This window comes from Ursus arctos, unplaced genomic scaffold (assembly GCF_023065955.2).
Source record: "Ursus arctos isolate Adak ecotype North America unplaced genomic scaffold, UrsArc2.0 scaffold_14, whole genome shotgun sequence".
NCBI classification, from domain to species: Eukaryota; Metazoa; Chordata; class Mammalia; order Carnivora; family Ursidae; genus Ursus; species Ursus arctos.
Genome location: NW_026622808.1, coordinates 2,357,766 through 2,382,093, shown reverse-complemented (window position 1 = coordinate 2,382,093; position 24,328 = coordinate 2,357,766). Strand labels below are relative to the sequence as shown.

General features: G+C 40.0%; 1 protein-coding gene across 4 annotated transcripts in view; it reads left to right on the top strand.

Annotated features, from left to right (window-relative positions):
- ULK2 (unc-51 like autophagy activating kinase 2) overlaps positions 1–24,328 on the top strand; it is a 79,236-nt gene that overhangs the window by 27,877 nt on the left and 27,031 nt on the right. For all 4 annotated transcript variants that reach the window (XR_008959015.1, XM_026521098.4, XM_044391823.3 and 1 more), the window contains exons 12-14: positions 26–114; positions 5,446–5,617; positions 18,031–18,091. Coding sequence is in view for 3 of the 4 variants with exons in the window: in XM_026521098.4 (XP_026376883.1) it covers positions 26–114; positions 5,446–5,617; positions 18,031–18,091 (322 nt within the window). In the remaining variant the exon portion in view is untranslated. The remainder of the gene's footprint in view (positions 1–25; positions 115–5,445; positions 5,618–18,030; positions 18,092–24,328) is intronic.

The window sequence follows — 24,328 nt, the reverse complement described above, 5'->3', positions numbered from 1 at the left end:
TCTTCACCTGTGTTTCTTCCCCCAGCCTGTCCGGTTCCAGTGCCTGTGTATGCCGGCTCTGTCTCTGGAGGCCCCTGTGGCAGCTCTCCACCTTGTCGCTTTGCCTCCCCACCAGTAAGTTTGGGTTTTATTAAAAGTAATTTCAGCGTTAGTGCTATTGCCTGTGTTCATAAGGGAGCCTGCAAATACACTGTGGCTATCCTTTTGATGTGCAGTGTTCACTAGTGCTGCCGAGGTGTGGGCAGAGGGCATTACTGTTGAGTCAGATGAATCTAGATGTGGACCTTTGTCCTTGTTGAGCTGTGTATTGAGCAAGAAAGGTCACCCCTCCGAGGCATCTTCCTCTAAAGAGGGAGTGCAATACTGTCACCTTTTCACGCCCTGGGGATTACAAAGGATGATCGCTGCAAAGAGTACCCATTACAAGTACATAGATAATTAATATTTCTTTTCTCCGACTGTCATCACATCAGTTTGGATATTTACTGTACACAGAACTTCCAGTGGTGGTGAGTGACCTCTGAGCCACATTCCTCTGACTTCAGTTCCGGTAATGATGGTTACCAGCCCTTCAAGGGTTGCTCCACACCAGCCTCTTCCCTCCCCTGGGCTTCCCAGGCCACTTTCTCCATGGCTTTCTTCCCTCCAACCTAAGTGCTTCTTCTAGATCCTGAGAATTTCTGCTCCTCTCTGCCCTTTTCTGACCCTTCCCCCAGATCTCCTTGCAGTGTGGGTTGTGACCTTGAGGCTTTTCCATCAGCTGAAGGTCCAAGGGCTCTTGTGTCAGCTATTGTGAATATTTTCCAGATTAGCCTGGCAGACGGGAATGTCTTGAATTCTGCTGGCGGAGGGTGGGGCAGTCACAAAAGGAGGTGATTGTACGGTTAGCGGGTTCACCTCCGAGGCGTAAGAGCATGGGGCTTGGGAGCGTCTGCATCCCTTCCCTGCCACATTAACCAGGACAAATGACTTATGTCTTTGAGCCTGTTCCTCATGTGGCAAGCCAGTGTAATGGACGTATTCCATAGGGGTTTTTAATGATAAATGAGCAGAAGCACTTTACCACAACGTCTGGTACACAATACTCAGTAAGTGGCAACTGCTGTTGTTATTATTTTCAGGGAAAGCCTAACAGCCCATAGCCGAAGCAGATGCCGAGGCAGCCGATCACGAACAGACGAGTCCGAAAACTGGCAAAAACCCTTTTTGCCTAACCCTGCAGACTTATAGCAAGTTAGAAGAAGCAGAGGGGCTGATAAGACATTATATTCCCATGAATTAAAAAAGAACTAAGAGGGGAAAAAAAGTGTTGTGGATTTCCTGCTTCGGTCTGGGATATAAGAGACCACTGGGTTTGGAGTGACTGGGGAGAAATGCAGAGGAAGCGTGTTGACATGGAGAGACAGTGGCTTTATCGGAGCCAGGCACCGCTGGCTTCGCTGCTGGCCCGGCTGCTTGCTCACTCGGCTGTAAGGCAGGCTTCATGAACCTGGGCTTGATCAGCTGTAGCTGTTATCGCGAAGTCTGTATTTGATACAGTGGGGGACATAATATGAAATGCACAGTTCATGCTTGAGAAAGGAGCCCCAGGGAAGAATGTAATTATGAGAGAGATGTGGGGGAGAGCAAGGGGAAGGGACCTGTTTGTGGAATGACCAAGCAATGAGAAAGAGAGGGTCCAGTAGGAGGGACATAGAATTGGAAATGGCTGTGACTGGAGAGAGTGAGTTGGGGTTTTCTGTTGGGGGGGTGGCATTGAAAGGGAGAGCATGCGGAGCTAGGCTCAGGCTGCTAGCGAAGAGATGGAGAGCTAACAGGGGTGAGGACATGACAGAGGGAGAGAGGAGGCATATTTAGATGCTGAACACTTTGGTGGGAAAACCGTTTTTAGGAGGCTTTTATTAAAAGCTAATGCTGGGGCGCCTGGGTGGCTCAGTCCGTTAAGCGTCTAACTCTTGATCTCAACTCAGGTCTTGGTCTCAGGGTCGTGAGTTCAGGCTCTGCATTGGGCTCCACGCTGGGTGTGGAGCCGATTTAAACAAACAAAAAAAAAAAAGCTAAAGCTAATGCTTGAAGTGAAAATAAGAAGCGAAAAAGGAAAACTGGGGAATAAAAGGAAATCGAGAATGTTTCTGTGTAATTTCCAGATAGTGAGAAATGAGGTGGTTTAATAGGCCTTGCTTTCAATGTAACCTGCCAAAAATAAGATGCTTTTATGCCTGCATCCTCTTGCTTCCTACGGCTGGAGTAGACTGTCATAGGGAGGGTTGACAACACCTGGTACACACAGGCATGCACAGGCAGCATTCTCTGTTTTATATTCTCACACAAATACCCAGCTGCTACTCGATTCCAGAGAAATCTTTGGAAGGGAAGAAAAAAAATCTGAATCAGTCTTTTAGTTATGATATTGGCTCTAGGTTAAATGCTATTTAGATAGTATTCCTTGAATATGTCTTGGTTTCATAACATTTATTAAGCACCTACTTTGTGTGAGGTTCTGGTTGATACTAATGAATGAAATAACCAGGTCCCTTACATTAAGGAGCTTTTAGTTTAGTTGTGTGGAGACCAGGTAGGTAAACCAATACTGTTGGAACATGTGTGTGTGTGTCTCTTTATTGCCTGTGGGAACATGAATGAGGAGCATGAAATCAGACCAAGAACTCAGGAAGGCTGCTCAGGGGAGGGCACTGAGGTGGGTTTTGAAGAAACACCTAGCAAGGTGAATTAGTAAAAGAATGGTATTGTAGGCCGAGGAATCCCCATTCATGAAATCACGGAAGCATGACCCACTGAAAGAACTCTGTAACCCCCGCCCCAGGCCCACTTGAATTTGCTAGAATTAAGTGAAATGTAAAATCTTGTACCTTAGTCACGTTAGCCACATTTCAGGTGTCGAGTAGCCGTCTATGGCTAGTGGGTCTACGGCACACTGGACAGCTCACAGGTAGGACATCTCTGTCATTGCTGGAAGTTCTGTGGACAAGGCTTCTCTGAGCAGAGTCTGGGCTGGTGGTATGGGGAGGAGGAGGTAAAGCTGGAGAGGCAGGGAGCTGCTGTGTCTTGATGGGATTTGGCTGTGGTGAGCCATCTGAATGGTTTTAGGCAGAGGTGTGCTGTGACCCGCTGTGTGTCTTAGCTCGATTCTTCTAGAAGCGGGGTGGATGACCGCATGTGAGACTAGTGGAGAGTAGAGGGGTCTCTCTGTTAGAGGCAAGAGAACACCACAGACTAGTGCAGCTTTATTGTTTTGTTTTTTGTTTTTCTGAGACTGAGGGCCTGAGCTACAGGGAAGGTGGGGGCCACGTAAGAGAAAGGTAGAGTTTGCCGAGCGTGGAATTGCTTGAACTGGGGCCCGAATGGAGGGGTGATGGTGAAGCCGCTCAGTCAGGGAGTGTGGGGAGGAGTGCTTTGGAGTGGAAAGGTGGTGAGTCAGTTCAGCGTTCACCAGAGAGACCTCAGCTGCAGGGTCTTGCAGGTACTTGAAGGAGGGTGAGAGTGGTCGCCGGGGTGAGTATAAAAATGTGAGGAAGAGAGGACCCAGAGTGGCCCCTTGGGGAACTCCACACTCTTCCCCTCTCCTTTAAGGGACAAACGAGAAGCAGGTACCCACAAAACAGAGTAAGAAGTGGGAGGAGAAGCAGACTCACTGAGCGAAGGGTAGAGTGTCAAGAGCGGTAACTGTGCAGGCGAAACAGCTCAGGTAACAGGGAATAGAGCACGTGTCTGCACGACTTGGCAGTGGGAGTGAATGGTACGTCTGATAAAGACCATTTCATTGGCCAGTTGAAGGCAAAAAGTGGATTATGGTGGGTTGAGCGACACATAGGAGGTGAGGAGTTTGAGTCCATGAAGACTGATAATTTCGAGAGACGTTGTTAAAAAGTAAAGAAGTCAGAGAAGATGGTAATTAAGAGGACTGCGGGGATTTGAGGTTGAGAAAATGTAATGTGTTTATACGCGGAGGGGGAAAAAAGCCAGAGGAAAGGGAGAGGGTGAGAGCAGAGGGGAGCTGGTCCAGGTCTCTGAGGAGGTGGAGGGGAATAGACTTAGAGCATGGGCGGAGAGACTAGCGAGGAGAAGATCGCTCCGCTCAGATGCCATGGGTGCAGACAATGTTACAAACACATGGAAGAACTTGAGAAAGTGCCTGCCTAAACCGCTGGAAAGAAATTGTGGGGTTAGAGGCTTGGATCATCTCAGCTTGACTGCTCTTTAGATGTGTGATCTCAGGCAAATTTCCTAAACTTCTGAGATATATATACGTACGTACATATATATACATATATGAAATGGGTTTCAGAACAGGACTGGGGTTAGGGAAGACATGGAGAGCTCTCAACAGTGTCTACCCCATGGTAGACAGTCAGTCACGTTAGTCCTTCCATTGTCACTTCCCTTTATTACCTTGACACATAAGGTCTCTTTAAAAAGTGATGAGGGGATTGTATGTGATGTGTGTGTCACACACAGACACACACACACAATAGGAGATCTGAGACAGATTTCATTGTACAGTAACTTTCAAAGGAGGGCTAGCAGTGAATTGGGTGTTTAAGATATGGGTTTAAGTTTAAAGAGCATTGTGTAGTATTTTTCTTTTCTTAAATAGAAACAGAGGTTAAACAGGGTCACAGGGGACTTAACGCAATAAGTTAGGAAGTTCATTGTTTCAGAAAACCATTGTGTAATCAAGACATTTAATTGGAGGTGTCACTTGAGTCCTTGAACTAGGCAAATGCCAAAGGACATGTAAGTGCTTACATCTGAGTATTCGCTTATATACATTTATATGCTTTTCTTTCCTTTCTGTCCTATCTCCTGCAAACCCACTCCTTCCCCTAACAAAAGAGAAACAAAAGGAACATACCCACAACCTGTAAGATTTTCCAGATGTTTCTTTCTGTGAGCGTACATAAATCTCTAGGCTTGAATACAGTTATCGTTATTGATTTATTTACTTTTTTACATAACATGGTCTCTTGCTTTCCTGTTTATAATGTTTTCTTCATTGGAAGTTTAAAACTTTTAAAAATGTGTGCAGGATGTCATTAGTCTAGTCCCCAGACATTGTGTTTTAGTCATCAAGTGAATAGTTACTGAGTACCAGCTTTGCTAGGCCAAGAGCCGAAACTGGGAAGGTTGAGATGATAAAAACACACCTCAGAAATTTCAGGAGAGGCAGACATGTACATGATAAGTGGTATGATATATTTTTAAGTATCATTTTTGGAAAACCATTTTAGAAGTCCTTATACAAAGACACTTTAAACTGTGCTTTTCTAAGGGAAAGATTTTCCAAAGAGATTTTTTTTTTTGAAATTTTAAGATGGAATTGAACTCTATGCCCACTTTTATGAAGACAGTATTCTTTAGTCTAATGGCTATTCTGACGTGCATTTTATTATTAGGCCAGTTTTAATTTTATGTTGTTAATTTTAGTCCCTTCCAGATATGCAGCACATTCAGGAAGAAAACTTATCCTCCCCACCATTGGGTCCTCCCAACTTTCTACAAGTGTCCAAAGATTCTGCCAGTACTAGTAGCAAGAACTCTTCTTGTGACACGGATGACTTTGTTTTCGTTCCACACAACATCTCGTCAGACCACTCATGTGAGAATCTTTTCTACTTGTACACATTATATTTCTTAATTTACTAGACTAGCATTTATTTTGAACCTCTATGTCATGCTCTCTCGTGTAGGGCACCTTTTCCAAGGGGCTCTTTATTTAGTTGTTTGAATTCCCAGAACCCTCTACCTCCCGTTCTAAAGCCTGCTCAGTCACGTCCCATGAAGCAGTAACTGTGGATTGTGCAGGTAGAAGAAAAGTTCACAGGAAATGACCTCAAATTCTGTTTGTATCCACACAGAAAGAAATAGAAAAGTCAGCAGAATGAGAGAAACTAAATCTAAGGAAAGGAATTAAAGGAAGACCTCTTTTGCAAAAACAACCTAAGAGTCAAGGGAGTTTAAAACCAGTCTGGATGCCTTCAGAAGAGACTGGCATGAGGTCAGGAATGAGTTTCATAAATATATGGGAAGAATTTTTATAAAGGAAGCAGAATCTAAGTTGACTAAATATGGTCAGGGCTCGAAGGAATAGCGAAGGGCACCAGAAAATCTACAAAAAAGAAGTTAAACAAAACCATTGAGAAAGAAGGAACTGTGGTTTGGTTGTGAAGAAACAGGATCAGAAAAACTAGAAATTGGGTTCCTTCAATAATTGGATAGTATCAAGTTGACCATGTGCAGGGACAGATGGTTGGAGAAGTTCGTGTCAAGAGGTCTGTATAGTTGTTTGTCAAATACTGATTTCACAGCTGTACCGTTAGGCACCATCCCCGTTGTCGTGAAGGCCATCATCCCCAGAGCAAGCTCGCTTCGGGAGGGAGCGGCTGGGGAAGGGGGAGCACGGACAGGGCTGCGGGAGTAGGTGGGGCGGTTCACCCTCGGTGCTCCGACTACTGGGAGTTACCTTTAAAAATCCAGCATACAGTGGGTTTCTTCTATTTTAAAAAAGGAGTTAAAACTTAAAAAATTATGCACTATTTCAAAGAGGAAATAATAACAACAGACACTCAAATCACCACCGTTGTAATTTTATTTATGTCAGCGTTTTGCCACGTTGTTTTAGCTGTCTCCTCTTAAAGACGTCAGATGCTATATAGGTTCAGCTAAAGTCCTTTTCCTCGTTCTGCTCTTGCCACAGGTAAATTCTTACTGTAGATGTTTTTATACTTCCACGTATGCCTGTATCTATAAATCACATACGATATTCTCGTGTTTTTACAGTTTTAAGTAAATGATATAAGGAACCTTTCTACGGCTTGGTTTTTTACTCATGTTTTGCTATGTATCTACATACCGATCTAGATATGTATGTAGTTTATTTTAATATCTGAATTTTGTAGTACAACGAAACCACAAGTTTGTCCATTTCTCTGCTGAGGGTTACCTGGCTAATTTCTGTCTTTTCACTATTCAAGATGTATTGTAACAGAAGTCCTTGTGTCAGAGTTCCTTCCACCTGGATACGCTAGAAATTTTCAACTTCAAATCTATAAAATGTTGGTACAGACAAGTTGTAGGCAACTAATAGTCTCTGCCATGCTGCCCCAGTGGAATAATGGTAACTTCTAAAGATTCTTTTTTTCACATTTAATTTTACTTGGAATTTACTTTTGTAGATGGAATAAGGTGTAGGGATCTTATTGTTGAATATTTGGTCCTTTCTCTACTAATAGGCAATTCCAGATTTGTCATATCAGGTTTACATAAAGAATTGGATTTGTTTTAAGGTTTCCTATTCCATTGGTCTATTTGTCTATATTATAACATTTTAAAATGTGTGTGTGTGTGAGAGAGAGAGAGAGAGAGATTGTGGGGAGGGTGATGGAGAGAGCATTCTAGTATTCTTTGGAATCACCCTGGCTACTCTTGACCTGTTTTGCCCCCATGTAGTCTAATTTCAGCTTGACAAATCCTACAAAAAACCATTTGGGGATTTTGATGGGAATTGTGTTGATTTTATAAGACCTGTGCAGGGACAGTGAATGATTTTACAATATTAAATTGTCAAATCAGGAATATGTGTTACTCACAAAACAGAGGATCATAGGGGAAGGGAAGGAAAAATGAAATAAGATAAAAACAGAGAAGGAGGCAAACCATAAGAGACTCTCAAGTCTAGGGAACAAACTGAAGGTTGCTGGAGGGGAGGAGGGTGGGGGAATGGGGGTAACTGGGTGATGGGCGTTAAGGAGGGCACTTGAGGAAATGACCACTGGGTGTTGTATGCAACTGATAAACCACTAAGTTCTACCCCCGAAGCTAGTAATACAGTATACATTAACTTTTAGTTAAGTAAAAAAAAAAAACAAAACCACACATTTTTAATGTGTTTTGAGAGATGTTTATATTTTCCTGCATAAAGGACATTCACATCTTTTTTCTTATTGTAGTTACCTTTGTTTTTTGTCCTTGTGTAAATATTGCATTTGAAAATTTTTTTTTTTTTTCAAAACTGCTGTCAAGGTCTTTGTGCTTCCAAATCTCAGGTCATTTCTCAGTCTTCATGTTTTTGATGTGTTTACAGCATTTGTTATAGTTGGCCACGACCTTCTTTTGATTTTTTATTTTATTTTTTTTAAAGATTTTATTTGTCAGAGAGAAAGAGAGTGAGAGCACAAGCAGAGGGAGAGGTAGAGGGGAGGGAGAAGCAGGCTCCTTGCTGAGCAAGGATCCTGATGTGGAACTCGATCTCAGAACCCTGCGATCATGACCTGAGCCAAAGGCAGGCGTCCCCACACCCTTCTCTTTAGTTATTAAAAATTTGTTATTGTATGGGGCACCTGGGTGGCTCAGTCATTAAGCGTCTGCCTCCGGCTCAGGGCGTGATCCCAGTGTTCTGGGATCGAGCTCCACATCGGGCTCCTCCGCTGGGAGCCTGCTTCTTCCTCTCCCACTCCCCCTGCTTGTGTTCCCTCTCTTGCTGCCTGTCTCTCTCTCTGTGTCAAATAAATAAATAAATCTTTAAAAAAAATTGTTATTGTAAAATACATCATGCAAATATTTTTAGAAGATTTTATCTATTTATTTAGAGAGAGTAAGAGCAAGAGGGGAGAGGGGCAGAGAGAGAGAGAGAATCCCAAGCAGACTCCACACTGAGCCCAACGTGGGGCTCGATCTCACGACCCTGAGATCATGATCTGAGCTGAAATCAAGAGTTGGACATTTTACCGACTAAGCCACCCAGGTGCCCCAAAGATTTTATTTTTTTAGAGCAGTTTTAGGTTTACAACAAAACTGAGAGGAAGGTACAAGTTTCCCAGATACCCCCTGCCTCCGCATTCTCAATATCACTCACCAGAACAGTACATTTGTTACTGAGGATAAACCTACACTGACACATCACAATCACCCAAAGTCCATAGTCTACTTAGAATTCATTCTTGTTGTTGTGCATTCTGTGGGTTTGGAGAAAGGTATAATGGCATTTATCCATCATTATAACACACAGAGCATTTTCACTGCCCTAAAAATCCTCTGTGCTCCCCACCCGTCCCTCGGAAACCACTGATCTTTTTATTGTCTCTGTAGATCTGTACCACAGTTTGTCCATTTACCTATTGAAGGACTCTTTGCTTGCTTCCAATTTTTGACAATTAAGAATAAAGCTACTATAGGGGCGCCTGGGTGGCTCAGTTGTTGGGCATCTGCCTTCAGCTCAGGGCGTGATCCTGGTGTTATGGGATCGAGCCCCCACATCAGGCTCCTCCGCTGGGAGCCTGCTTCTTCCTAACCCACTCCTCCTGCTTGTGTTCCCTCTCTCTCTGGCTGTCTCTCTGTCAAATAAATAAATAAATAATCTTAAAAAAAAAAAAAAGAATAAAGCTACTATAAACATCTGTGTGCAGGTTTTTATGTGGACATAAATGTGCAACTCCTTTGGATAAATACCAAGGAGCATGACTGCTGCCTGGTATGGTAAGAGCATGTTTAGTTTTGTAAGAAAACAGCAAACTCTTCCCAAGTGGTTGTACCATTTTGCATGCCCACCAACAATGAATGGAAGTTCCGGTTGCTCCACACCCTCACCAGCATTTGGTGATGTCAGTGCTCCAGGGTGGGCTGTTCTGGTAGATGTGCAGTGGTGTCTCGTTGTTTTAATTTGCTTTTCTCTGACAACATCTGATGTTCAACATCTTTTCATATGCTTATTCACCATCCATATACCTTCTTTGGTGAGGTGTCTCTTAAGATCTTTGGCTCATTTTTTATTTGGGTTGTTTGTTATCTTATTGGTGAGCTGTAAGCGTTCTCTGTATACTTGGGATAATAGTCCTATATCAGATATGTCTTTTACAAATATCTTTGTTCAGTCTGTAGCCTATATTCCATTCTCTTGATATTGTCTTTCACAGAGCAGTTGTTTTTAATTTTAATTTTAATAAGTTAATCACTAATGATTAAATCATTTACATAAATTTATTTCTTTCATGGATTGTGTGTTTGGTGTTGGTATCACAATACCCAAGTTCCTGTAGGTTTTCTCCTATGTCATCTTCTACAATATTTGCAGTGTTTTTTCTTTTACATTTAGGTCTGTGCCCCATTTTGAGTTAATTTTTTCGAAAGGTCTGTATCTAGATCTTTTTTTTTTTTTTTGGTCTGTGGATGTCTAATTATTGCAGCACCATTTGTTGAAGATTTGCTCCATTGTGTTGCCTTTGCTCCTCTGTCAAAGATCAGTTGACTATATTTTTGGGGGTCTCTTTCTGGTCTCCCTATTCTGTTCCGTTGATCTGTTTGTCTTTTCTTTTGCCCATACAACACTGTTTTGATTACTGTGATTTTATAGTAAGTCTTAAAGTCAGGTTGTGTCAGTCCTTTGTCTTCCTCCTTCAATGTTCTGTTGGCTATTATGGGTCCTTTGCCTCTCCATTTAACCTTTAGAATTAGTTTGCCGATATCCATAAAATAACTTGCTGGGATTTTCGTTGGGATTGTAGTGAATCTATAGATCAAGTTAGGAAGAACTGACATGTTGACAATATTTAGTCTTCCTATCCGAAAACATAGAATATCTCTCTATTTAGATTATCTCTTTGATTTCATTCATCTGAATATTGTAGTTTTCCTCATACAGATCCTGTATGAATTTTGTTAGATTTATACCTATGTATTTCATTTTGGGGGGGTGCTGATAATAAATGGTGTTGTGTTTTTAATTTCAAATTTTAGTTTATTGAGATATAGGAAAGAAATTTACTTTTTAAGTATTAACCTTGTATCTTGCAACCTTGCTTTTAATCACTTATTAATTCCAGGTATTTTTGTCAATTCTTTTGGATTTTTGTACATAGATAATCATGTCATCTTTGAACAGTAGTTTTATGTTTCCCTTCCTCAGCTGTATACATTTCACTTCCTTTTCTTGACTTATTCCGTTAGCAAGGACTTCCAGTTGCTGAAAAGAAGTGGTAAAAGAGGACTTTCTTCACAGATTATTACAGAAACTGTAATAACCACAGTCAATAAAAAACCAGTGGGAGAAAAAAACAAAGAAACAAGAGGGCATCCTTATATTTTTACCCAATCTTAGTAGGAAAGCTTGGAGTTTCTCACCATTTAGTATGATATTAGCAGTAGCTTTTTGTAGATATTCTTTATCAAGCTGAGATAGTTCCCCTCCATTCCTAGTTTACTGTGAGTTTTTATCATGAATGGTGGTTGGATTTTATCAAATGCTTTTTCTGTGATTTTCTGTCTATTAATGTGATAGATTAATTGTAGAATGTTGAACCAGCCTTGCAAGCCTGGGATAAGTCCCATTCGGTCATGGTGTATAACTCTCTTTATACATTGCTGGATTCAGTTTGCTAATATTCTGTGCTCATGAGAGACAGTGGTTGGTAGTCCTCTTGTAATGTCTTCTTCTGGTGTTGGTATGAGGTTAGTGATGGCCTCATAGAATGAGTTAGGAAATATTCTCTCTGCTTCTATCGTCAGAAAGAGATTGAAAATAGAGATTTGGTATAATTTCTTCCTTAAATGTTTGGTAGAATTCACCAGAGAACTCATCTGGGCCTGGTGTGTTCTGTTTTAGAAGGCTATTAATTATTGATTCAATTTCTTTAATAGATAAAGGCGTATATTCAAATTGCCTGTTTCTTCCTGAGTAAGTTTTGGCAGATTGTGTCTTTCAAAGAATTGGTCCATTTCATCTAGGCTGTCAAACTTGTGGGCATAGAGTTGTTCATAATATTCCTTTATTATCCTTTTAATTTTGGTGGGATCCCTACTGGTGTCTGTTCTTTCATTTGTGATATTAGTAATTTGTATCCCTTCTCTCTGTTTTTTTCTTTAGTTAACCTGGCTAGAAGCTTATTGATTATTGTGTTTTCAAATTCATTTAGTTCAAAATATTTAAAAATGTCTCTTGAGATTTCTTCTTTGACCAGTTTGTTATTTAGAAGTATGTTTTTAGTTTCCCTGTATTTTGGGATTTTCCAGTTACCTTTCTATTATTGATTTCTGGTTTAATTCCATTGTGGTCTACAAGCAGAAATTGATTTCTATTCTTTTAAATTTGTTTTTTGGTTTTTTGTTTTGTTTTGTTTTTTAAAGATTTTATTTGTTTGTTTGTTTGTTTGTTTGTTTGAGAGAGAGCACAAGCAGGGGGATGGGCAGAGGGAGAAGGAGAAGCAGACTCCTCGCTGAGCAGGGAGCCCGATGTGGGGCTCCATCCCAGGACCCTGAGCTGAAGGCAGGCACTTAACCCACTGAGCCACCCAGGCGTGCCTCTTTTAAGTTTGTTAAGATGTGTTTTATGGTCCAGAATGTAGTCTATCTTAGTAAATGTTCCATGTGAGTTTGAGAAAAATGTGTATTTTGCTGTTGTTGGATGAAGTTTTCTGTAGATATCAGTTATATTCAGGTGATTGATGGTGTTATTGAGTCAACTGTGTCCTTATTGGTTTTCTGCCTGCTGGATCTGTCCATCTTTGAGGGATGGGTGTTAAAGTCCCCAACTGTGATAGTGGTTTCACCTGTTTCTCCTTTTAAGTTTTTACCTTGCATAGTTTGACGCTCATTGTTAGGGGCATGCATACATGTTAAGTAAGAATTATTATGTCTTCTTGGAGAATTTATATTTATATAAATATATTATTGTGTAGGCCCTTCTTTATCCCTAACTTTTCTTACTTTGAAGTCCTGCTGTGTCTGAAATTAATATAGCTATTCCTGCTTTCTTTTGATTAGTGTTAGCATGGTCTATTTTTCTCCGTCAATTACTTTTAATCTGTATGTCTTTATATTTTAAAGTGGTTTTCTTATAGTTAACATGTAATTGGGTTGTGTGTTTTAATCCACTCTGAAATCTGCCTTTTAATTGGTGCATTTAGACCATTGACATTAAAAGTGTTATTGATATAGTTAGATTAATATCTAACATATTTGTTACTGTTTTCTTTTCCTCGTCCTTGTTCTTTGTTCCTGTTTTTATCTTTCACTCTTTTTCTGCCTTCTGTGGTTTTATTATTTATTATTTTTTTATTTTTTTAAAGATTTTATTTATTTATTTGACAGAGAGTATAAATGGGGGAGCAGCAGGAAGAGGGAGAAGCAGGCTCCCACTGAGCAGAGAGCCCAACATGGGGCTCAATCCCAGGACCCTGGGATGGTGACCTGAGCTGAAGGCAGGTGACTGGGATCATGACCTGCTTTATGGAATGAGCCACCCAGGCGCCCGCCTTTTGTGGTTTTAATTGACCATTTATTATGATTCCATTTTCTTTCCTTTCTTAGCATATCAATTATACTTTTGTTTGTTTGTTTGCTTTCTTTATTGGTTGCCCTGGAGTTTGGAATATACACTTATAACTAATCCAGGTCCACTTCATTTTTTTTTTTTTAAGATTTATTTATTTATCTGGGGGGGGGGGACATGTGCAAGCAGTGGGGAGGGGCAGAGGGAGAGTGAGAGAATCTCCAGCAGACTCCCTGCTGAGCGTGGAGCGCAACACGGGGCTCAGTCTCATGACCCTGAGATCATAACCTGAGCCAAACAAGAGTTGGACTCCTAACCAACTAAGCCACCCAGGCACCCCAATCCAGGTCCACTTTCAAATAAACTGTACCACTTCATGGATAGTGCGAAGTACCATATAATAACGAAATCCTAATTCCTTCCTGCAGTCCCGTGTATCATTGCTGTCATTCATTCCAGTTAAATATAAGAATACATAAGCCTATCCATATATTCATAAAGCATATACATTAAGCATACATAACTGAATGTACTGTTACTATTATTTTGGCAACAAATCTCCTCAATTTTTATTGTCTGAGAAAGTCTATTTTTCCTTCATTTTTGATGGGTAATTTTACAGGGTACAGAATTGTAAGTTGGTGGTTTACTTCTCTCAACACTTTAAATATTTCACTTCACTCTCGCTTGTGTGATTACTGAGAAGTCAATGCAATTCTTAGCTTTGTTTCTCTTTAAGTATGGTGTTCTTTTTTTTTTTTTTTTTTTTTTTTTTTTTTACTTCTCTCAGACTTTTTTTTCTTTATTTTTGATTTTTCTGTAGATCTGCCTAGCTAGTTGTTTTGGGCATTTATCCTGCTTCGAGTTCTCTGAGTTTTGTGGATCTGTGGCTTGGTCTCTGACATTCATTTGAGGAAATTCTCAGTCATTATTGTTTCCAATATTTCCCTCTATTCCCTTTTGTTCTTTCTTCTCTTTCTGGTAATTCCATTACACATGTTACACCTTTTGTAGTTGTCCCACAGACCTTGGATATTCTGTTGTTTTTAAAGAAAATCTTTGTTGGAGCACTTGGGTGGTTCAGTTGGTTAAGCATCTGCCCTTGGCTGAGGTCATGATCCCAAGGTCCTGGGACCCAGCCCTGCATCGGGCTCCCTGCTCAGCGGGAAGCCTGCTTCTCCCTCTCCCTCTCCCTTCCGTACCCCCTGTTTGTGTGCTCTCTCCTTCTCTGTCAAATAAATGGATAAAATCTAAAGTTTTTTTTAAAAAGTCTTCGTTTTCCAGTTTTTGAGGATTCTGTTAATGTGTTCTCCAGTTCAGAGCTGCTTTCCTCAGCTGTGTCCAGTCGACGAGGAGCCTATCACAGGCATTCTTCATTTCCTTTACAGCGTTTTTTAATCTCTAGCATTTCTTTCTGGTTCTCTGATAGGATTTCCATCTCTCTTTTTACTTTGCTCATCTGTTCTTGCATGCCGCCTACCTTTTCCATGAGGGCCCCTAGCATATTAGTCATAGTTGTTTTAAATTTCCAGTGTGATAATTCTGACATTCCTGCCAAGTCTGGTTCTGATGCTCGCCCTGTTTCTTCGAACTGTATTTTGCCTTTTGATATGCCTTTTGACTTTTTCTTGGTAGTCATATATGATGTCCTGGGTAAAAGGAACTGCTGTAAGTAGGCTTTTAGTAATGTGATGATGCGGTATGGGGGAGAGGAAGTGTTCTGCAGTCCTGTGATTAGGTCTCAGTCTTTTAGGGAGCCTGGGTCTCTGGTCTTTGAGCTTCGCTGTGTTTCCCAGTTTCTCCCTCCTGCCTGAGGTGGGACGGGATGGCTCTAGGGCACTGGGGTGGGGTATTTCCCAGCTCCCAGCCCAGTTAGGCTGGAGCTTGACTCCAGCAGATAAAGCTCTGATGAAGTGGTTACCCCTGAGGGCAGGCCTTGTTAGGAACACAGTGCTCGAACCTATTTAAAAATGGTCCCTTTTCCCTTCCCCACCAGAAGCAGGAGGGGATTTTTCTCGAGTGTTTACTGTGAGCCTCTGAGTTCCCCAGGATAAATCTGACAATATTGTGAGCCTCCCGATGATTAGATCCTCCTGGAATTCTGAACTCTGAGAGTTGTCCACAATGATCCTCCAGCAAATTGTCGGTCAGAGTTCATGTTTTTCTGCCCTGGCTGTGGTTTCCGCAAGCCTTCTGCTGGTTAGTCTCTTCTCGGACAAATCACAGGTCCACGTGCTTGCCTGTCTATGTCTCTAATCCTGGGGCATCAGTTTGCCTCTGTCCTCCTCTCTCTTTTGGATCCAAGAAGAATTGTTGATTTTTCAGTCTGTTCAGCTTCTTACATGTGAAACCAGGACTCGAAAGTCCCCATGTAAGATCTTTAAAACATCTGTACAATTTAAAAGTAATAATAAGACAAATAACTGAGTACACTCCTGATTTTCTTACCTCTTTTGTCTGATTTTACTTTTGTTTTGTCTTATTGCTCTAATTTTAGGGAAGTTTCCTTGATGTTTTCTTCTATTGAGTTTATAATTTATGCTCTCATAATTTTAATGTTTAGAAGCTCTCCCTCCCTTCGAGTATTGTCCTTATTTCAGTGTGCAATATTTTATCTCTGAGGACATTAATTACATTTTTTTTTAAACTTCTCCATGGAAAATATTTCTTTTTTATCTCTCCCAGGTTGTTTTGGAGTCTGGGTTTCAGATTAGATTCCTTTCTTGAGTGTTTGGTAATTGTTGTATACTCATAATGAAGAATTGAAAACTAGAACGTTATTTGAAAGCTTCGTGTGTGGTGGGTCTTAATGACAGTGGTGACGTATTATGTATTATGCTTCCCTTTTGGAGGGCTGCTCACATCTCCTGGAGAAGACTCCTTCATACCGTACAGGGGAAACTTCTATTGGCTAAGGATTCTGTCTTCTTGCGTCTCCTAGGTCAAATGCTTGGATCAGCTTTGTAACTTCTAAATTTTTGCGGCTGTTGACTTTTCTGTTCTTCTTGCCCTTGTGACTTTAGGTTCTCTTTTCTCTCCTTCCATAATATGGTAGCATATCAAGATAACAATGTAATTAACTAAAACTATTTAAAATCTTTTTAGGGGGGTTCCTGTCTCGCTCAGTCAGTAGAGCATGTTTGTCTTGATCTCATGGTCAAGAGTTCAAGCCCCATGTTGGGCGTGGAGCCCACTTTAAAAAAAACAAATCTTTTTGTGGGTCTTTTTGTCCTTAGGGTAATCCCATTAGGGATGTCCAATCAAATTAAGGAGCTTTAAAGTCACTTGAAAAGATTCCCTTCTAGTCATGCCACTGACAAGTTGACACATGTTTATGTGTGACAAAAGATGATGACTGTTCTGCTTCATTTCACTTTTCATTTCTAGGGATTATTTTTTCCTTTTGATTTTATTTTGTTTCATGATTATGTATGACTCCAAACTCAAAGCTACAAAATGAAGTATACTTAGTGAAATGAGGCTTCTCTCCTTGCATCTACCTTTTTCCCTTCATTACCATATCAGGAGCTATTGTCTTTAAAATAGGTACCTTCCTTCCTCACTTCTCTTTATTCTCTTACCCTGATTTATTTTCCTTTATGTATATTTTTAAATATTTATATTATTTATTTATTTTTAGAGAGGAGAGCGTGGAGCCTGATGCAGGGCTCGATCCCATGACCCCAAGATCGTGACCTGAGCCGTAATCAAGAGTTAGGTGCTTGACTGGCTGAGCCTCCCAGGCGGCCCTATTTTCCTTTATATTTCTTATCATGCCTGACACCATTACCTTCTTTCATTACTAGAATGAAAGCTTTGTGAGAGCAGGGACTTGAGATGTGCTAAACTAAATGCATCGCTCAATTCTTATTTAGGGCCATTCAGAGGGATATTTGTGTTTGTTTTCTTTTTTTCCCTTTTTGAGTATGGGTTAGCAGTGTAACCTATACTTTTCTTTTTAAAAACGTATTTGGTCAACACTGCTATTTCATATCAACACATTGATTATACCTGTGTAGCCATTTGAAATCACACAGGCAATGTGATATAATGAACATACCAGTGACAAGAATGAGTGGCCCCTGCATTCTGATCTCAGCTCTGTTCCCATATATAGATGATACCGGAGTAGGTGAAGACGGCCTGTGATGTGTGCTACCGCACCTGAGAGGCCCCGGCCTCGACAGTGTCTTGTTCAAGGACCCATGCGAGACAAGGAGTGTTATGCAGGATGGGGGTGCTCCAACATTGGGGTGAACTAGACTTTGCTTACAGTCAGTTGTACTAGAATGTGGCATGTGTGTTCCTAAAAGTTACCACTCTCTGAAAAAACTGTTCAATAAAAAAGAGTTTATGGGCAAATTGGAATTAGGGGCATAACACTCAAAGACATTGGTGAGTGACGTATTAAAAGGAACATGATAAAAACGTTAGCACAGTTTTTGCCATGCAGGTTAAATGGTGAAGAAATGCATAACACTGAAATAAAGATGACACTTTACCTTGGAAAGACCCGATGTTTGTAGCAGTGGGCACTGAAGGGTTACAGCCTGTGAATTCAGCTGGGTGCAGTGTGTTCAGTGTTTTTCCTCATGGTTTTAACTGCTTTTACTCGTGGAGGAAATTGCATCATAAGCAAGTGGTAAATTAGTGTTGTGCTCAGATTTTCCTAATAATCATGCTGGAACAATTTACATTTTTTAAGCAGGTGGTAGAACAGAACTGATGGTATTTTTCTCTTTCTCCTTTAGACGATATGCCAATGGGAACTGCCGGCAGACGTGCTTCAAATGAGTTTTTGGTGTGTGGAGGGTATGTTTATATATATTAAATTAGAATATTTTTCATATTTTGGTTTTTGTGCGTAAAGTTATAGAACTTTGACCGTGTTTTTGATTCCAAAATTTATTTTGTTTCACCATTTGTCATTTCTTTTTTTAGACAGTTTAAATTGTAGTAAAAAGCACAAAAAAATCTGTTGTCTTCGCCATTTTGAAGTTCACAGTTCAGTAGCATTAAGTATATTCACAGTGTTGTGCAGTAACTTTTTCCTCTTGCAAAACTAAAACCCAGTACTCATTATGTAAGAGCACACCCCATTTCTCCCACCTCTAGGCGCTGGTGACCACTGTTCTACTTCCTCTCTCTATGAATTTGACTCTTCAGCTACCTCATATAAGGAGAATATACAATAGGTGTCTTTTTGTGACTGGCTTAGTTCAATCATCATCATGTCCTCAGGGTTCATCCATGTTGTAGCATTTGTCAGAATTTCTTTAAGGCTGAACCATATTCCATTCTCTCTCTCTGTATATACTCTGTTTTGTTTATCCATTCATCTGTCAATGGTCAATTGGCTTCTACCTCTGGGCTATTGTGAATAATTCTGCTATAAATGTGAATGTGCAGATACCTGTTTGAGATCCTGCTTTCAATTCTTTTTGATCTATACCCAACGGTGGAGTTGCTGGATCATATGATATTTCTACTTTTAATTTTTTGAGGAGTTGCCATATTGTTTTCCATAGCAGTTGTACCATTTTACATTCCTACCAACAGTGTACAAGGGTTCCAGTTTCTCTGCATCTTCAGCAACACTTGTTATTTCTGTGTTGTTGTTTTTTAAATAATAACCATCTTAATGAGTGTGGGGTGATATCTCATTGTGGTTTTGGTTTGCAATTCTCTAATGATTAGTGGCTTTGAGTGTCTTTTCATATACTTCATGGCCATTTATCTATCATTTGTTGTTGACTTGTAGGAGTTCTTTATGTATTTTGGGTATTAACCCTTTATCAGATAGATATTTTCTCCCATTCCAAAGGTTGTCTTTCCACTCTGTTGGTGTGTCCTTTGAGTGTAGAAGTTTTAGAATTTGATGTAGTCTCATTTGTCTATTTTTTGTTCTGTTGTCTGTGGTTTTGGTGTGATGCGGGAAATCATTGCCATGAAACTTTTCTCCTATGTTTTCTTCTAGGAGTTAAATAATTTTGGGTCTTATATTTAGCTCTTTAATCCATTTTTAGTCAATTGTTGTATATTGTATAAAGCAAGGGTCCAGCTGCATTCTTTGCATATGGATATCTAGTTTTCACGTTTGCTGAAGAGACTGTCTTTTCCCTATCGAGTGGTGTTGGCATCCTTGTCGAAGATCATTTGTCCATATATGCAAGGGTGTGTCTCTGGGCTGTCTGTTCCGTTCTGTTGGTCTGTATGTCTGTGTCTCTGGGCTGTCTGTTCCGTTCTGTTGGTCTGTATGTCTGTGTCTCTGGGCTGTCTGTTCCGTTCTGTTGGTCTGTATGTCTGTGTCTCTGGGCTGTCTGTTCCGTTCTGTTGGTCTGTATGTCTGTGTCTCTGGGCTGTCTGTTCCGTTCTGTTGGTCTGTATGTCTGTGTCTCTGGGCTGTCTGTTCCGTTCTGTTGGTCTGTATGTCTGTGTCTCTGGGCTGTCTGTTCCGTTCTGTTGGTCTGTATGTCTGTGTCTCTGGGCTGTCTGTTCCGTTCTGTTGGTCTGTATGTCTGTGTCTCTGGGCTGTCTGTTCCGTTCTGTTGGTCTGTATGTCTGTGTCTCTGGGCTGTCTGTTCCGTTCTGTTGGTCTGTATGTCTGTGTCTCTGGGCTGTCTATTCCATTCTGTTGGTCTCCATGTCTGTCGTTATGCCAACCACATTGTTTTGATTACTGTAGATTTGAAATCAGGAAGTATGAAACCTCCAGTTTTGTTTTTCTTTTCCAAAATTGTTTTGACTATTCAGGGTCCCTGCAGATTACATATGAACTTCAGGATAGATTTTTCTATTTCTGCAAAAAATGCCACTGAGGTTTTGGTAGGGATGGCACTGATCCGTATAGATCACTTTGGGTGGTATTGACTTCTTAACAGAATTAAATCTTTTAGTCAATGAAGATGGGATGTCTTTTGTAATTTTTTTGGCAATGTTTTATAGTTTCCAATATACAAGTCTTTCACCTCCTTGGTTATATTTATTCCTGTGTATTTTATTCTTTTTGGTACTATTGTGAATGGCATTGTTTTCTTAATTTCTTTTTTGCACTGTTCATTGTTAGTGTATAGAAATGCTACTTATATCTGTGTGTTGATTTCATTCCTGCAACTTTGCTGAATGTATTAGTTCTGATGGTGTTTTGTGTGTGAAATCTTTTGGGTCTTGTGAACAGAAATAATTTTACTTCATCCATTCTAATTCGAATGCCTTTTATTTTTCTTGCTTGATTGCTCTGGTTAGGAATTCTGTGTAGAAGTGGTGAGAACAAGCATCCTTGTCTTCTGATCATAGTCTTTGACCATTGAGTATGATATTAGTTATGGGCTTTTTATATATGGTGTTTTTTAGGTCAAGGTAATTTTTTTCAATTTTCCTAGTTTGTTGAATGCTTTTTATCATTAAAGGATGTTGGGGTTTTGTCAAATGCTTTTTCTGCATGAATTGACATGGTCATGTTTTTATCTTTCATTCCATTAATGTAGGTATCTTATAAATCACATTTGGTCACGGTATATGATCCTTTTAATGTGTTGTTGAATTTGGTTTGCTAGTATTTTGTTAAGGATTTTGCCTCAAATTTCATCAGGAAAATTATTTCCTTTGTTTTGGTAGTATCTGTGTGTGGCTTTGGTATTAGCGTAATGCTGAACTCATGGAAAGAGATTGGGAGTGTTTCCTCCTCTTTAATATTTTGGAAGAGTTTGAGAAGTATTTATGTTAATTCTTTAAGTGTTTGGTAGCATTCACCCATGAAACATTTGGTCTGGAGCTTTTTTTGTTATCGGGAGGTTTTGATTACTGATCCAATCTCCTTACTAGTTATGGGTCTGTTCAAATTTTCTCTTCCTTTATCATGCAATCTTGGTAGGCTATGTGTTTGTAGAAATTTATCCATTTCTTCTAAGTTACCCAATTTGTTGGCAAGCACTTGTTCATAGTACTCTCTTACAATCCGTTTTATTTCCGTGGCATTGGTTGTCATGTTCCTTCTTTAATTTCTGATTTTGAGTCTTCTCTTTTTCTTAGTTAACCTAGCTAAGTGTTGATTTTGTTGGGTTTTTTTTAAATGCCAGCTCTTAGTTTTTCTGTTTTTTTCAATTTTGTTTATCTCTGCTCTAATCTTCATTATTTCCTAATTTTTGTTAGGAAATGGGTTTAGTTTGTATTTTTTCTTTAAGATTTATTTATTTGTTTTGGGGGGGGCCTGCAAATGAGTGTGAGTGGGGGGAGGGGTAGAGGGAAAGAATATTCAAGCAGACTCCCTGTTGAGAATGGAGCCCAACATGAGGCTTGATCTCACAACCCATGGGATCACAGCCTGAGCCGAAAGCAAGAGTTGGATGCCCAACTGACTGAGCCACCCAGGTGCCCCTAGTTTGTACTTTTTCTAACTTGAGGGGTAAAGTTAAGTTTTTGATTCAAGGTGGGGTTTGTGGTTTGGTTTTTTTTTGGGGGGGGGGGTTCAGGGTTTTTTTAGTGTTAGCATTTACAGCCAAAAACATCTATCTTAGCACTACTTTCACTGTATTCCATAAATTTTGGTACATTGTGTTTAGATTTTTATTTTTCTCAAGATATTTTCTGATTTATTTTGTAATTTCTTCTTTGACCTATTGTTTAAGAGTGTGTTATTTTGTTTCTGTGTATTTGTGATTTTTCTAGTTTTCCTCCTTCTGTTGATTTCTACTTTCTAAACATTATGATGGAAAAGATACTATGTATGATTTCAGTCTTTTAAAATTTTAAGATTTGTTTTGCGCCCTAACATGTGGTCTGTCCTGAAGAATGTTTCATGTGCACTTGAGAAGAATGTGTGTTCTTCTGTTGGTGGTCGGGAGAGTGTTCTGTATGTGTCTGCTACATCCAGCTGATCTAGAATGTTGTCCAAGCTCCGTTTCTCCGTTGCTCGTTCATCTGGTCGTTCTGTCCATTATTGAAAGTGAAGTATCGAATTGTTCGGGTGTTATTGTGACACTATTTCTACCTTCAATTCTGTCAACATTTGCTTCATATATTTGGGAGCACTGATGTTTGGCGTATAAATATTTAAAATTGTTATATTTTCCTGGTTAGTTGACCCTTTAATAATGTCCTTGTCTCTTGTAACAGTGTTTGACTGAAAGTCTCTTTTGTCTGATATTAATATTGCCACTCTTGCTGCTCTCTTTTTTTAAGATTTGGTTCTTTATTTCAGAGAGAGAGAGAAAAAGAGAGGATGCATGTAGAGGGGAGAGGGAGAGACAATCTTAAGCAGGCTCCCAGCTGAGTGTAGAGCCTGACATGGGGCTCAATCTCACGTGAGATCCACGATCCTGAGATCATGACCTGAGCCAAAACCAAGACTTGGATGCTTAACTGACTGCACCACCCAGGCACTCCTGGGATATCTTTTTCAATCCTTTTACTTTCAGCCTAATAGGGGAAGATTTATTATTGCCATTTTGTTACTTTTATGTATGGCTTGTGGCTTTTTTGCCCCTCATTTTCTCTCTTAATACCTTTCTTTGTGCTTTGTTGATCTCGTTGTAGTGACATGCTTTGATTCTTACTTCCTGTTGTGTATATTCTATAAATATATTCTTTTTGGTTACTTTTGGGACTACATAAAATATCTTTAAGATACAGCAATCCATTTTAAACTGATAACTTCAGTTGCATACAAAATTATACTGTAGAGAGTATGGGAGTATACTTCTCCCCCCCTTGTTATTGATGTCACAAATTGCATATTTATGTGTTGCTAATAATAACAGCTTTATAGCTTTTTTGGTACTTTTATCTCAGACTCTATACAAGAATTGGGACGTGCCGATCTTAAAAGAGAGGGGAAAAGAGTGATAGCAGAACTACATAATGGCTCTGAAAGCTTCTGTTCTGTCATCAGTTTGTTTCCCTCTGCTTTGAGAACAGCGTGTCCCAAATGGGAGCTGCTCTCTCAGCCTACTCCCCAGGGGTTGTGGTAGGAGTACACATATCAGGGAGTGTAGAAAGGGGTTCAGAGAAAGGTAGTGAGTATTTTGAAAAAAATAATACTCTTCCATAAGATATTAAGAGCATGTGGAAATGAGTGATTACAAATATATTAAAATTATGCTGTATGCAAAATTAAAATGGTTTGATGTAGGCACAAGGCATATTCCTTACAGAACCATTAAAATGGTGTATCTCCGTGTCCCAGTAACTACCCTCTCATAGGCCAATCCTTGTAATGTTAGTGGTAGTATATCTCATTCTTTCCTTAGAACCTCACTTTTACTGAAATTATTTTGAGATATTTAACTGTATTTCTTTCCAGGAAAATGCCTGACCCCTAGGCAAAAATTATTCATTTCAATAAAATAAAAGTGTATTGTATTTGGGGCAGACTGCTTAGTCTTTCTAGTATTCCATGCAGGTCAAAGATGACTTCCACCCGTGCTGGAGACTCAGGGCAGACACAGACCTTCCCTCTCCTCACCTTGGGCTTAGGGAGTCAGGTGGTGGTGTAATAGTGTGCTTAATTTAAAGCTAGACAGAAAAGTGGCTATAGTGGTCTTAGCTAGCTGGAGCTCTGGGAATTTCTCCAGGGAGGACTTTGTAGACTGAGCAAGGCTGCTTGAAGATTCTGTCCAGAGACCGCATTTCCAGGATACCTACCATGGCTGTTCATCTCCTCATATGCTGGGAGAGGATTGCCTGAGAGTCCCTGAGAGAGGGGCTTTGAATTATGTATGAAGTTGCTAAGTTTACTTCTTAAGCTAGTTTTATTCCACTCCAATTCCCTTTGGTGATTAACAAGTACAGGAAAAATATTAGAACCTGACAATGTTTATGTTAAAAAAAAAATTCCTAGATGTACTTACTTCACCAACAACGTCCTTACTCATTGAATTGAGATAGTAGAAAGATGATATTTCTTCATCCACATTCTGATGCTTGATGGCCGTGCTGGTTGTTCTCTTGGGGGAACTTGGGCTCTCAGGCCTTCGCGGGCTCTGGGTTACAGGCACCATAGTTGGTTAGTGAAGTCTTATAAAGCTGTTTAGTTTCCAGTAGAAGTTTTTT